At 41.0% G+C, this 12,484-nt stretch overlaps 1 protein-coding gene across 1 annotated transcript in view; it reads right to left on the reverse strand.

Moving 5' to 3' along the window:
• Positions 1-12,484, reverse strand: part of NPAS2 (neuronal PAS domain protein 2) — a 112,426-nt gene that overhangs the window by 41,776 nt on the left and 58,166 nt on the right. Inside the window, 1 exon segment of the mRNA XM_036028370.1 lies at positions 2,097-2,217. Within this exon segment, the coding sequence (XP_035884263.1) occupies positions 2,097-2,217 (121 nt within the window).

A 12,484-nucleotide genomic window follows, 5' to 3' on the forward strand; every position in this document is an offset into this window, starting at 1 on the left:
TCATACAAATCTAGCATTACATTGTCCTCCAAAATAAGCAGATTGCTGATTTTTGCACTGTTTATTACTAAAAGACCCTCATGTGAAAAAAGAAATCTCTTGCATTATATGTAAAACAAATTATTATTCCTAAACTCTAGCTTTCAAATTCTTTTTTTAATTATTTCTTTTTTATTTTAATATATTTGATTGATTATGCTATTATAGTTGTTCCATTTTTTCTCCCCTTTTTCCCCTCAGCCCTGTATCCCCCCTCCCACCATCACTGCCCCAACTTAGTTCATGTCCATGGGTCATACATACAAGTTATTTGATTTCTCCATTTCCCATACCATTCTTAACCTCCTCCTGTCTATTTTGTACCTATCATCTATGCTTCTCATTCCCTGTACCTTTTCCCCCATTCTCCTTCCACCTCCCCACTGATAACTCTCCATGTGATCTCTATTTCGGTGAATCTGTTCCCATTCTAGTTGTTTGCTTAGTTTGTTTTGTCTTCTTTTAGGTTCAGTTGTTGATAGTTGTGAGTCTGTTGTCTTTTACCGTTTGAATTTTTTTATCTTCTTTTTCTTTGATAAGTCCCTTTCACATGTCATATAATAAGGGCTTGGTGTGATGAACTCCTTTAACTTGACTTTATCTGGGAAGCACTTTATCTGCCCTTCCATTCTAAATGATAGCTTTGCTGGATAGCATAATCTTGGATGTTGGTCCTTGCCTTTCATGGCTTCAAATACTTCTTTCTAGCCCCTGCTTGCCTGCATTGTTTCTTTTGAGAAATCAGCTGATAGTCTTATGGGAACTCTCTTGTAGGTAACTGTCTCCAAGAGAAAACTCTTGCTGCTTTTAAGATTCTGTCCTTGTCTTTTCTTGGCTAATGTAATTATGATGTGCCTTGGTGTGTGCTCCCTTGGGTCGACCTTTTTTTGGGACTCTCTGGGCTTCCTGGACTTCCTGGAAGTTGATTTCCCTTGCCATATTAGGGAAGTTCTCCATTATGTTTTCAAATAGGATTTTGATTTCTTGGTCTTCCACTTCCTCTTCTCCTTCTGGCACCCCTATGATTCAGATGTTGGAACGTTTAAAGTTGCCCAGGGGGTTCCTAAGCCTCTCCTCATTTTTTAAAAAATTCTTGTTTCTTCATTCTGTTCTGGTTGAATGTTCATTTCTTCCTTCTGCTCCAAACTGTTGATTGTGAGTCCTGGTTTCCTTCCCTTCACTGTTGGTTCCCTGTACATTTTCCTTCATTTCACTTTTCATAGACTTCACTTTTTCCTGTGTTTTGAGACCATACTCAGCCATATCTGTGAGCATCCTGATTACCAGTGTTTTGAACTCTCCATCTGATAGGTTGGCTATCTCGTCCTCACTTAGTTGTATTTTTTTCTGGAGCTTTGATCTGTTCTTTCACTTGGGCCATATTTTTTTGTCTCTATGTGCCTGTCATGTAGTTAGGGGCAGAGCCTTAGGTATTCACCAGGGTAGGGCAACTCAGGTCACTGCATTGTGGCACTGTATGTGGGGGAGGGGCCTGAGAGGGAACAATGCCTCTTGCTCAGTTCTCAGCTGGCTTTCAGTCACTCCCAACTACCCACAAACAAACTCGGCTCTTCTGGTGCTGATTCCCTGGTGGGTGGTTTTGTGATGTTCTAGGACCCTGTGGGTCTCTCCAATGAATTCTCCTGTGAGGCTGGGAGTATCTCCTGCTGCCTCAACCCCACAGGTTTTTTCAATCAGAGGTTTTAAGGCTCTATTTCCCCACACTGGAACCCTGTCTTGCTCCTCAGTTGTTCCTCCTGGTTTATCTGCAGGCAAATGTGGGACTGCCCATTCTGTCAGCTGCCACCAAGTGTGTCTACCTATGCCTCCTTCTTAGCTGGAAGTGTCAAATTTTTTATATAAAAATTAAATATCTTACATATTCCAAACTCCAGTTGTAGCTCTAATCTTAAAATATACTGCTGAGGATCTTGGATATGTTCTGAGTCACAAGGAAAATTATTCTTAAAATTAGTCTTCCCTTCTTAATTTATCTAACCTTTGAACACTAAAATTTTTATCTTTGTACATGGTAAAACTGGTGAAGTTAAACTTACATTTTAAGTATCCTGGGGAGGGGGAATCTGTCACAAGCTCATGGGAAGAGAGCATCTTGTAAACTTCTGAATGTTCTTGTTCTGGAAGGAAATTTAATAAATTTTGATCCATGACATCTGACTGAAAAATAAAACAAAGAACAAAGGTATACACACAATAAATATGGAAAACAAGAGCAAAAGCAAAAACTAAACACTCATCAAAATTCAGAACTATTTTCAGAAATGAAAAATTCAATATCTGATTTTTGGTGAAGACCTTTAATCTCTCACTCTGTAATTTTGAATTGTAACCTAAAGGTTTTACTTACTCAAATGCACATGAGCTATTGCCTATGGACCCAGCAAGAAGTAAGAGTGAAGCAGACAAACATGGAGAGTCCTCTTCATGCTTGAAGAGCCCCATCTGCTTACATCCTCCCTCCTGGTCAGGGGAGCATGGGCAGGGTGGGTAAGGTGGAGACCCAGTGCAAGGTCAATCACTCATTTGAAGGGTTCTGAGGAGCTCAGTGGGGTTCCCTTTCAGACCTTTATGCCTGCAGGTGGCTGCCTGTTTACTTCTTAAATGTCTATAGTTGAAAGAATTGCACTTTTTATTCTAAGTGCCTGAGCATCGTAGATACAAAATAAATACAATGTTGAGTCTAGATAGCACTGACCAACAGAACTGTCTGTGATGAGGGAAATGGTCCATAATCTGTGAGTTCATTATGGAAGCCACTAGCCACATGGCTACTGAGCTCTTAAAATATGGCTTGTATGACTGAAGCCTGAATATTTAATTGTATTTAATTTTAATTATTTGAATGGGAATGTTAATAGCCATGGCTATTACATGGCTATGGCTATTACATAGCCATGGTTAATACATGGCTATGGCTATGGCTCCCAGATTGGATAGTGGAAGTGGAAGCTCCTAGTGGAGACAGATGATAGGTATGTCTATATCACTTCCTTTTATACTCATTCCCTCAGTAAACTTACCCCTTCTTACAGCTTAAAACGCGATCTGTGTACATTCATAAATGTGTGTATCCAGGCACCTCTCTCTTGTGTGCCTTGGCTTAACCTTCCAACTGCCCCTTAGATGCCCCCTGGGGACTAAAGATTCACATAGATCCCCAACATCATCATTCTTTTGCACTCATACTTCTCCCCTTGTCTTCTCTGGCCTCTCATATGTGGTATTGCCATCCAGTCACTCACTCATGCCAGACACCCAGGTGGAACCCTTTGCTTCTCCTCTCCCAACCTCATCTTTACATCCAAACAGTTTTCAAGTCCTGTGAAATTTTCTTCCCACCAATTTTCTCAGATCTACTCACTTTTTCATACATATGGCCTCTATGCTAATCCAAACCACCAGCATCTTTTGTCTGGGGAAAGAACTGGCTAAACTGGTCTTCCTATTCCAACCTCCGTCTTTGTCCAATTCGTTTTTCAAAAGGAGCCTTAGCAAGACCAAGTTACCAACTTGCTTAAAACCACCTATGGGCTTCCAGATGTTCCTGGGATGAAGTCTAACCCATCTCAATTCACTGTAGGGCTCCCACACCTGCCATCTACCTGCTTCGCTCTGGCACTTCTGCCAGCTACATCTTCCTTTTCTGCAGTTTGTCAGGTTTGTTTTTCTGTCAGGGCTTTCCTCCAGGCTCTACCCTCTGGCTGGAATATTCTGCACCCTCTCCTTTTGTTCAGCTAACTCTTCAGGCAACTGCTTTGAAGCCATGTCGCCTGAGAAGCTACTCATGACAGCCCCTCATCCAGAATGGTGCCCTCACCCTGACTTCTTGAGCTTCTGTACCCTTCTGCTACACTTGCTAGGCCATTCTTCAATTGTCAGTATGTCTTCATCTAAAGGGGAAGGCCTGTGAGGGACTGACCCTCATTGTGACAATGAAGCCGAGAGGTTGGGTTTGAAGAATGGCTCTGCTCCCTCCAAGCTACAATTTGCTCAACTAGAAGATGAGGAACCTGAGGTGAAATGAGCTGACTTGAACATTTACAACAGGGGTGTCAAACTCATTTTCACCGGGGGCCACATCAGCCTCATGGTTGTCTTCAAAGGGCTGAATGTAGACCTCTTTTCCCCTAGTTAAGGAGTAGGTACATTTATATGGCTCTAAAATTACACTTTGAAGGCAACAGTGAGGCTGATATGGTCCCAGTGAAAATGAGTTTGACATCCCTGATCTATAAGAACTGGAGGAACAACAACAAATAAAGCCCAGAGTGAGTAGTAGGAAGCAAATAATAAAAATCAGAGATGAATTCAATGACACAGAGATAAAAGAACAATCCTAAGGATCAATACATACAACAGTTGGTTCTTTGAAAAGAGAAACAAAATCAATGAGCCTTTAACCTGAATCATCAAGAAAAAAAGAGAAAGGACCCAAATAAATAAAATCAGAAACAAAAGAGAAGAAATTACAACTGATCCCACAGAAATAGAAAGGATTGTAAGGAATTACTGTAAACAACACTATGCCAAGAAATTGGAAAACCTAGATGAAATGGACAAATCTCTAGAAAATATAATTTTCTAAAACCAAATGAAGAAGAAGCAGACAGCCTGAACAAACCAATAATAACCAGTGAAACTGAAGCAATAATCAAAAAGCTCCCAGCATTCAAAAGCCCTGGACTGGATGGTTTCACAAGAGAATTTTACAGAACATTTTACGAAGAGCTAACCATTTTGCTTCACAGATTATTCTAAATAATCCAAGAAGAGGGAAGACTCCCAAACTCTTTTTCTGAGTCCAGCATCACCCAAATCCTAAAACCAGATGACAACACAACAAAGAAAAAACTACAGGCCAATATCGCTGATGAACATAGATGCTAAAATCCCCAACAAAATACTGGAAAACCACATACAGAAATACACTGAAAAGATTATACACCATAATCAAGTGATATTCATTCCAGGGATGCAAGGATAGTACAATATTCACAAATCAATAAATACAATACATCACATAAACAAAAAGAAAGACAAAAATCACATGATCATATGAATAGATGCAGAAAAAGCATTTGAAAAGGTACAGCAGCCATTTGTGATAAAAACACTCAGCAAAGTGAGAGTAGAGGGAGCATATGTCAACATAATAAAGGCTATAGACAAGAAACCTACAGCCAACATCATAATGAACATGCAAACTTAAAAGCTTTCCCACTAACATCAGGAACAAGACAAGGGTGTCTGCTTTCACCACTTCTATTCAACATAGTATGGAAGTCCTAGCCACAGTGATCAGATGAGAAAAAGAAATAAAAGGCAACCAAATTGGAAATGAGGAAGCAAAACTGTCATTGTTTGCAGATGACATGATAGTGCACATAGAAAACCCTACAGACTCTACCAAAAAAAGGCTCAACCTCATAAATGAATCTGGCAAAATGGTGGGATACGAAGTCAACATTCAGAAATCAAAGGCATTTTTGTGCACCAACAATTAAATATTAGAAACAGAAATTAGGAAATAAAAAAAACTCCATTTGCTACAGCAACAAGAAAAATAAAATACCTAGGAATAAACCTAACCAAGGACGTATAATACTGTTCTCAGAAAACCACACAACACTGAAGAAAGAAATTAAGGAAGACAAATAAATGGAAGGATATACTGTGTTCATGGATAGGAAGAATTATCATCAAAACGTCCATACTACACAAAGCAATTTATAGATTCAATGCAATCCATATTAAAACTATGAATGACATAGTTCACAGATACAGAACAAACATTTCAAAAATTTATATGGAACCATAGATGACCCTGAATAGCTACAGCTATTCTGAGAAAGAACAACAAAGTAGGAGGGATCAAAATACCTAATTTTAAACTACATTACAATGGCATGGTAACCAAAACAGTCTTGTACTGGCATAAGAACTGACACATAGATCAGTGGAACAGAACAGAGAGCCCAGAAACAAACCCAAATCTCCATGGCCAATTAATATTTGACAAAGGGGGCAGAAGCATAAAATGGAGTAAAAATAGTCTCTTCAATAAATGGTGTTGGGAGAACTGGACAGCTACATGCAAAAAAATGAACTTTGATCAGCAACCTACTATATACCCAAAATAAATCCAAGGTGGATAAAAGGTTTAAATGTAAGCCATGACACCATTAAAGTCCTTCAGGAGAGCATAGGCAGGAAAATCTCAGATATTCCATGCAGTAATATTTTCGCTGATATGTCCCTAGAGTAAGGGACATAAAGGAAAAAATAAACAAATAGGATCTCATCAAAATAAAAAGCTTCTAAATGGCTAAAGAAAACAGCATTAAAATGAAAAGAGAGCCAACTGTATGGGCAAAAATATTTGCCAATGATATCTCACACAAGGGTTTGATCTTCAAAATATATAAAGAACTTACACGATTCCTCTCTAGGAATACAAACAACACAATTATAAAGTGGGCAAAGGACTTGAACAGACACTTCTCCAAGAAGGACATAGAGGGCCCAGAGACATATGACAAGATGCTCAGCATCACTAGCCATCAGAGAGATGCAAATTAAAACCACGATGAGATACCACTTCACACCAATCAGAATGGTCATCATAAACAAAGCAACAAGCAACAAGTGTTGGAGAGGCTGAGGAAAAAAGGGAACCCTAGTGCACTGTTGGTGGGATTGCAGAATGGTACAACCACTATGGAAAACAGTATCGAACTTTCTCAGAAAACTAAAAATGAAGCTGCCTTTTGACCCTGCAATTCCACTGCTAGGATTATATCCTAAGAACCCTGAAATACCACTCCAAAAGGACCTATGCACCCCAATGTTCATAGCAGCACAATTTACAATAGCCAAGTGCTGGAAGCAAACCAAGTGCCTACCAGTAAATGAATGGATCAAAAAACTATGGTACATTTACATAATGGACTTCTATGCAGCAGAAACAAAGATGGAGCTCCTACCCTTTGTGACAGCATGGATGGAACTGGAGAGCATTATGCTAAGTGAAGTAAACCAGGCAGTGAAAGACAAATACCATAGGATCTCACCATTAGGAGAAACCTAATCAACAAAAGGAACAAACAAGCAAGTATAGCCAAAGACACTGGTATTGAGAACAGGCTGACAGTGATCAGAGGGGAGAGAGGAGGGGCTAATGGGGGAAAAAAGGTGAAGGCTTTGCAGGAACAACTATACAGGACACATGGACAAAACCAAGGGCAAGTGGAAACAGAGGAGGGCAGTGGGGATGGTTGGGCTAGAGGGGGAAGGGTGGGGAGAATAGGCAAAAAACTGTACTTGAACATCAATAAAATTTAAAATTTCTTAAAAATTTTTTAATGATTATGCAATTATAGTTGTTCCATTTTTTCTCCCCTTTTTCCCCTCAGCCCTGTATCCCCCCTCCCACCATCACTGCCCCAACTTAGTTCATGTCCATGGGTCATACATACAAGTTATTTGATTTCTCCATTTCCCATACTATTCTTAACCTCCTCCTGTCTATTTTGTACCTATCATTTATGCTTCTCATTCCCTGTACCTTTTCCCCCATTCTCCTTCCACCTCCCCACTGATAACTCTCCATGTGATCTCTATTTCGGTGAATCTGTTCCCATTCTAGTTGTTTGCTTAGTTTGTTTTGTCTTCTTTTAGGTTCAGTTGTTGATAGTTGTGAGTTTGTTGTCTTTTACCGTTTGAATTTTTTTATCTTCTTTTTCTTTGATAAGTCCCTTTCACATGTCATATAATAAGGGCTTGGTGTGATGAACTCCTTTAACTTGACTTTATCTGGGAAGCACTTTATCTGCCCTTCCATTCTAAATGATAGCTTTGCTGGATAGCACAATCTTGGATGTTGGTCCTTGCCTTTCATTGCTTCAAATACTTCTTTCTAGCCCCTGCTTGCCTGCATTGTTTCTTTTGAGAAATCAGCTGATAGTCTTATGGGAACTCTCTTGTAGGTAACTGTCTCCAAGAGAAAACTCTTGCTGCTTTTAAGATTCTGTCCTTGTCTTTTCTTGGCTAATGTAATTATGATGTGCCTTGGTGTGTGCTCCCTTGGGTCGACCTTTTTTTGGGACTCTCTGGGCTTCCTGGACTTCCTGGAAGTTGATTTCCCTTGCCATATTAGGGAAGTTCTCCATTATGTTTTCAAATAGGATTTTGATTTCTTGGTCTTCCACTTCCTCTTCTCCTTCTGGCACCCCTATGATTCAGATGTTGGAACGTTTAAAGTTGCCCAGGGGGTTCCTAAGCCTCTCCTCATTTTTTAAAAAATTCTTGTTTCTTCATTCTGTTCTGGTTGAATGTTCATTTCTTCCTTCTGCTCCAGACTGTTGATTGTGAGTCCTGGTTTCCTTCCCTTCACTGTTGGTTCCCTGTACATTTTCCTTCATTTCACTTTTCATAGACTTCACTTTTTCCTGTGTTTTGAGACCATACTCAGCCATATCTGTGAGCATCCTGATTACCAGTGTTTTGAACTCTCCATCTGATAGGTTGGCTATCTCGTCCTCACTTAGTTGTATTTTTTTCTGGAGCTTTGATCTGTTCTTTCACTTGGGCCATATTTTTTTGTCTCTATGTGCCTGTCATGTAGTTAGGGGCAGAGCCTTAGGTATTCACCAGGGTAGGGCAACTCAGGTCACTGCATTGTGGCACTGTATGTGGGGGAGGGGCCTGAGAGGGAACAATGCCTCTTGCTCAGTTCTCAGCTGGCTTTCAGTCACTCCCAACTACCCACAAACAAACTCGGCTCTTCTGGTGCTGATTCCCTGGTGGGTGGTTTTGTGATGTTCTAGGACCCTGTGGGTCTCTCCAATGAATTCTCCTGTGAGGCTGGGAGTATCTCCTGCTGCCTCAACCCCACAGGTTTTTTCAATCAGAGGTTTTAAGGCTCTATTTCCCCACACTGGAACCCTGTCTTGCTCCTCAGTTGTTCCTCCTGGTTTATCTGCAGGCAAATGTGGGACTGCCCATTCTGTCAGGCACTGCTTTTCATTGTTCTCTCTGTCCCAGCTGCCCATCTCCACTCCTCTTACAGGCCTGGATGAATGTTTCTCCTTTAATTCTTTGGTTGTCAGACTTCCATACAGTTTGATTTTATGGCAGTTCTCGTTATTTTTTTCTTTTTAAATTTGTTGTTCTTTGTTTGGTTGTGTGAGGAGGAAAAATGTATTTACCTACACCTCCATCTTGGCTGGAAATACTGATGTTCTTAATTTTGTTAAGCCCATTCCATTTAGTTTTTAAAAAGATGACTAATACTTACAGATAACAGTAGTCTTTCTTTTTAAGGACAATACAGATACTTGAACACAGTAAGTAAGTCACCCCACAGTCTTTTCTTCAACGGCCAGTCAGTTAGTGTCTCTTGATGATAGGTATGGCAGAGAGCAGGGTTTTTGGCTCCCAGGAAGGTCAGAGGACTATGGGGGACCTTAGGCTACAGGTTCTGCACAGAATGAAAGGACATTGAATGGAGCTGAGGGAAGTTGGGCTATAGGGGTGGGGTCCCTAGGGGCTTGTGTCAATATATGGAAAGGGCTCATAGCAAGCTCTTTATGTGTATTTTTTATTATGTTAGTATTATGCCATTTCCATGTGCTGAAAACCAACACATAATGATAATTTGAAAATTTAAACCCTACTGCTTACAGAAGAGTAAATTACACCTGCAATTGAATTCTTTCTTGAATAAGCTGAGCTCTGTTTATTAAAAGAATCTCAATTATGGAGACAAAAAAGGGAATGCACCATCTGCGGCCATCTTCATAGCCAGATTACATTGTTAGAAACATCATTTACCTGTTCAAGGAGGGAGGGTCTCTAACCCAACTTACTGATATGTCTGTGACTAAAATGCCTGTCCTAAATTCCACATTGCACATCTTTCATGTTTTCTGTTAAGGCACCTCGAGAGTTTGGGGCCCATAAGAAAGTGCTAGGAGACAGGAAGCAGATTCCTTTCTCCCTGTAACCCAGCAGCATCAGTTTCATTGCACCCAGCAGGATTAAGTGAGCCTGTGCAGGCAGCACAGGAAGCTTGTTGGCTGAGGTGGGAGTGGGCTGGGCAAACACTTATTCAGGAATGTCCATCTCTAAGGGCTTCAGCAGTTCTGGCTAGAGACTTGTGTTGGCTGCCAACAGAGGAGGTGATGACGAGATGTCCTGGAGAAGCCTCCTAGTGAAAAGAGGCAGGAATGGGCTCAGGGAGTCAGGCAGTTCCTGGGTCTCTCTCCCTCAGGAACCATGAAGGTGTATTTGATATGCTTTTTTTCCATATAGATTCAGAATAAAACTGATGGCCAAACAGTAAACCTTTCAGGAGACTGTATAGAGGATAGCTTTGATTATGGAATAGTGATGAATTAATTCAGATATGAAAAATACCAACTACCAAGAATCTCTGTTCATTAAAAGAACCTAAAAAGAAAGTCAACAGAAAGTCACAAAGTGAGTAAAGATATTTGGGATGGATATACCTGTGGTGTAAGGTCTAAAACTAATGTTCAATGTTGTATACTTCTTTATCATCTGGCAAATAGGGAGGGCCTTGACTGGCCTAAAAGGAACCTCCTTTCTATACTCCATCCCTGGGGATAAAGTCCCCAGCTGAACAACCCTCTTTTCAAAGGGACCAACCATGGTTCCAGCTTATCCCTGAGTGGCAGATTTAGTCCTCTGCCAGCTTGCAGAATTATTCAAACAAGCCAATATTGTTGGGGACTGCCCTGCCTGGTTTCAGATGCTGTGACCCCCCCCCACATGGCTAAGGCTAAGTAAAAGACCTTAGGACCATAAGCCACCAAGGAGACAAAGTTTGTCTTCCTGGCAGGGGCGCCACTTCTGCCCCTTTTTACTTCACCCTGCTTGGCTCTGGGTGGATGACTGGTTAGCCAATGATGGGTAAGATTCCTCAAGGGAGGGATGGCCTAAGACAGGCAGAGTCATGATGGGGCCCTCAGAAGGACTTGAGGGGGCTATAGAAAAAGGGGGTGATGGGCTCTCACCCCTCGGCTTTGACATGGCCTGAGGTCTCATTCTGTCTGTAAAAAGTCTGATCTCTTGGTTGCTGGCATCCCCTACCTGATTCACGCCTGAAACAATGCCAGAGTGTGGTACAGCCCTGTGCTGGAAAAGGTGGTTCCCTGGGGCAATTAGGCCTAAGGAAGAATGCACAAAATCCTGTGAAAACTGCTTTTCTAAGAATGTTCTCAGTTTTCTGATAAGGGTCCAAGCATGATATGAGTTTGTTTCCCAAAGTTTTATGATCCTTTAGCTAACTGACCCTGGCTCAGGATAAGCCCTCATAGTTCTTTGAATATTATCTATTGTTTGATCATTACTGCCCAACAATGACTGATGAACTTTACCTATATTCCTGTGAATATTTAACCCAATGAAAGCCCATTGAGGAACAGGCTCAAGGCCCTTTTCCTTTGAGAGATTGGCCACTTTTGCTCCCCAATCTGATCATGTCTTTGTAGAATTATTCTCATCAGTGGCAGACGGGGGTGCTCTGTGGGTGGAGCACACCCTCAACAATATCACCCCAGGCAGCACTGTACTGTCTTGTTATTACACAGCTTGCCTCTAACAGCTCCTGCTGGGCCACTCTATTCTGGAGTGCAGCCCAGGTGGTCCTATATCCTCTTCCCCTGGCTGTGAATACATGTGACTAATAAAGACCTGTTCATCTCATGTATGTCAGGACTAGTGTTGAGAAAATAGAGAGAATACTTACAAATCATAACAAGAAAAAAACCCAGACATCAAGTAGGAAAATGGCAAAATATCTGAACAAGCACTCCACAAAAGAGGAAATTCAAATGGCTACAAGCATGTGCAAAGACATTCAGTCTCATTAGTAACTGAAAGAAAAGCAAATTAAACCTCCAGAAGACATCTTCACACACTAGACTGATAAGAACTAGCAAGTCTGACAACACCAAGTCCCACTGCTGTGGCACTTCTGCTGTGGAGGGTAAACTGGTTCGAGCTGCAGACCATCTAGAATTATCTGTAAGGGTGAAGGTGTCCACATCCCGCTCTTTAAGGGAGGCTTGCAAACCTTCCCTAGGAGATTTGCACAGAATATTCCTGGAAGCACTTTCTCAGTTCCCAACCAGGATGGGCATGGAACTGCACATATTCCTATGAAGGAACACTACACAGTAATGACAGAAAATGGGTGACAGCTGCCATTAGAGTGGGAGGTGGTGAATCTCACAATGTTGAGTAAAAGAAGTTTATAAGAAGACATATTCTGTAATTCCATTTACATCAAGTTAAGCAAAAGGCAATACAGCATGTCCTCGAATAACACTGCAAAACCATCCACATAACTAATTCCTCAAGGAACATTAAAATATTTAATAACTCATTATGCATGGCATAA

The sequence above is a fragment of the Phyllostomus discolor genome, chromosome 6, assembly GCF_004126475.2.
Source record: "Phyllostomus discolor isolate MPI-MPIP mPhyDis1 chromosome 6, mPhyDis1.pri.v3, whole genome shotgun sequence".
In the NCBI taxonomy this organism is placed as follows: Eukaryota; Metazoa; Chordata; class Mammalia; order Chiroptera; family Phyllostomidae; genus Phyllostomus; species Phyllostomus discolor.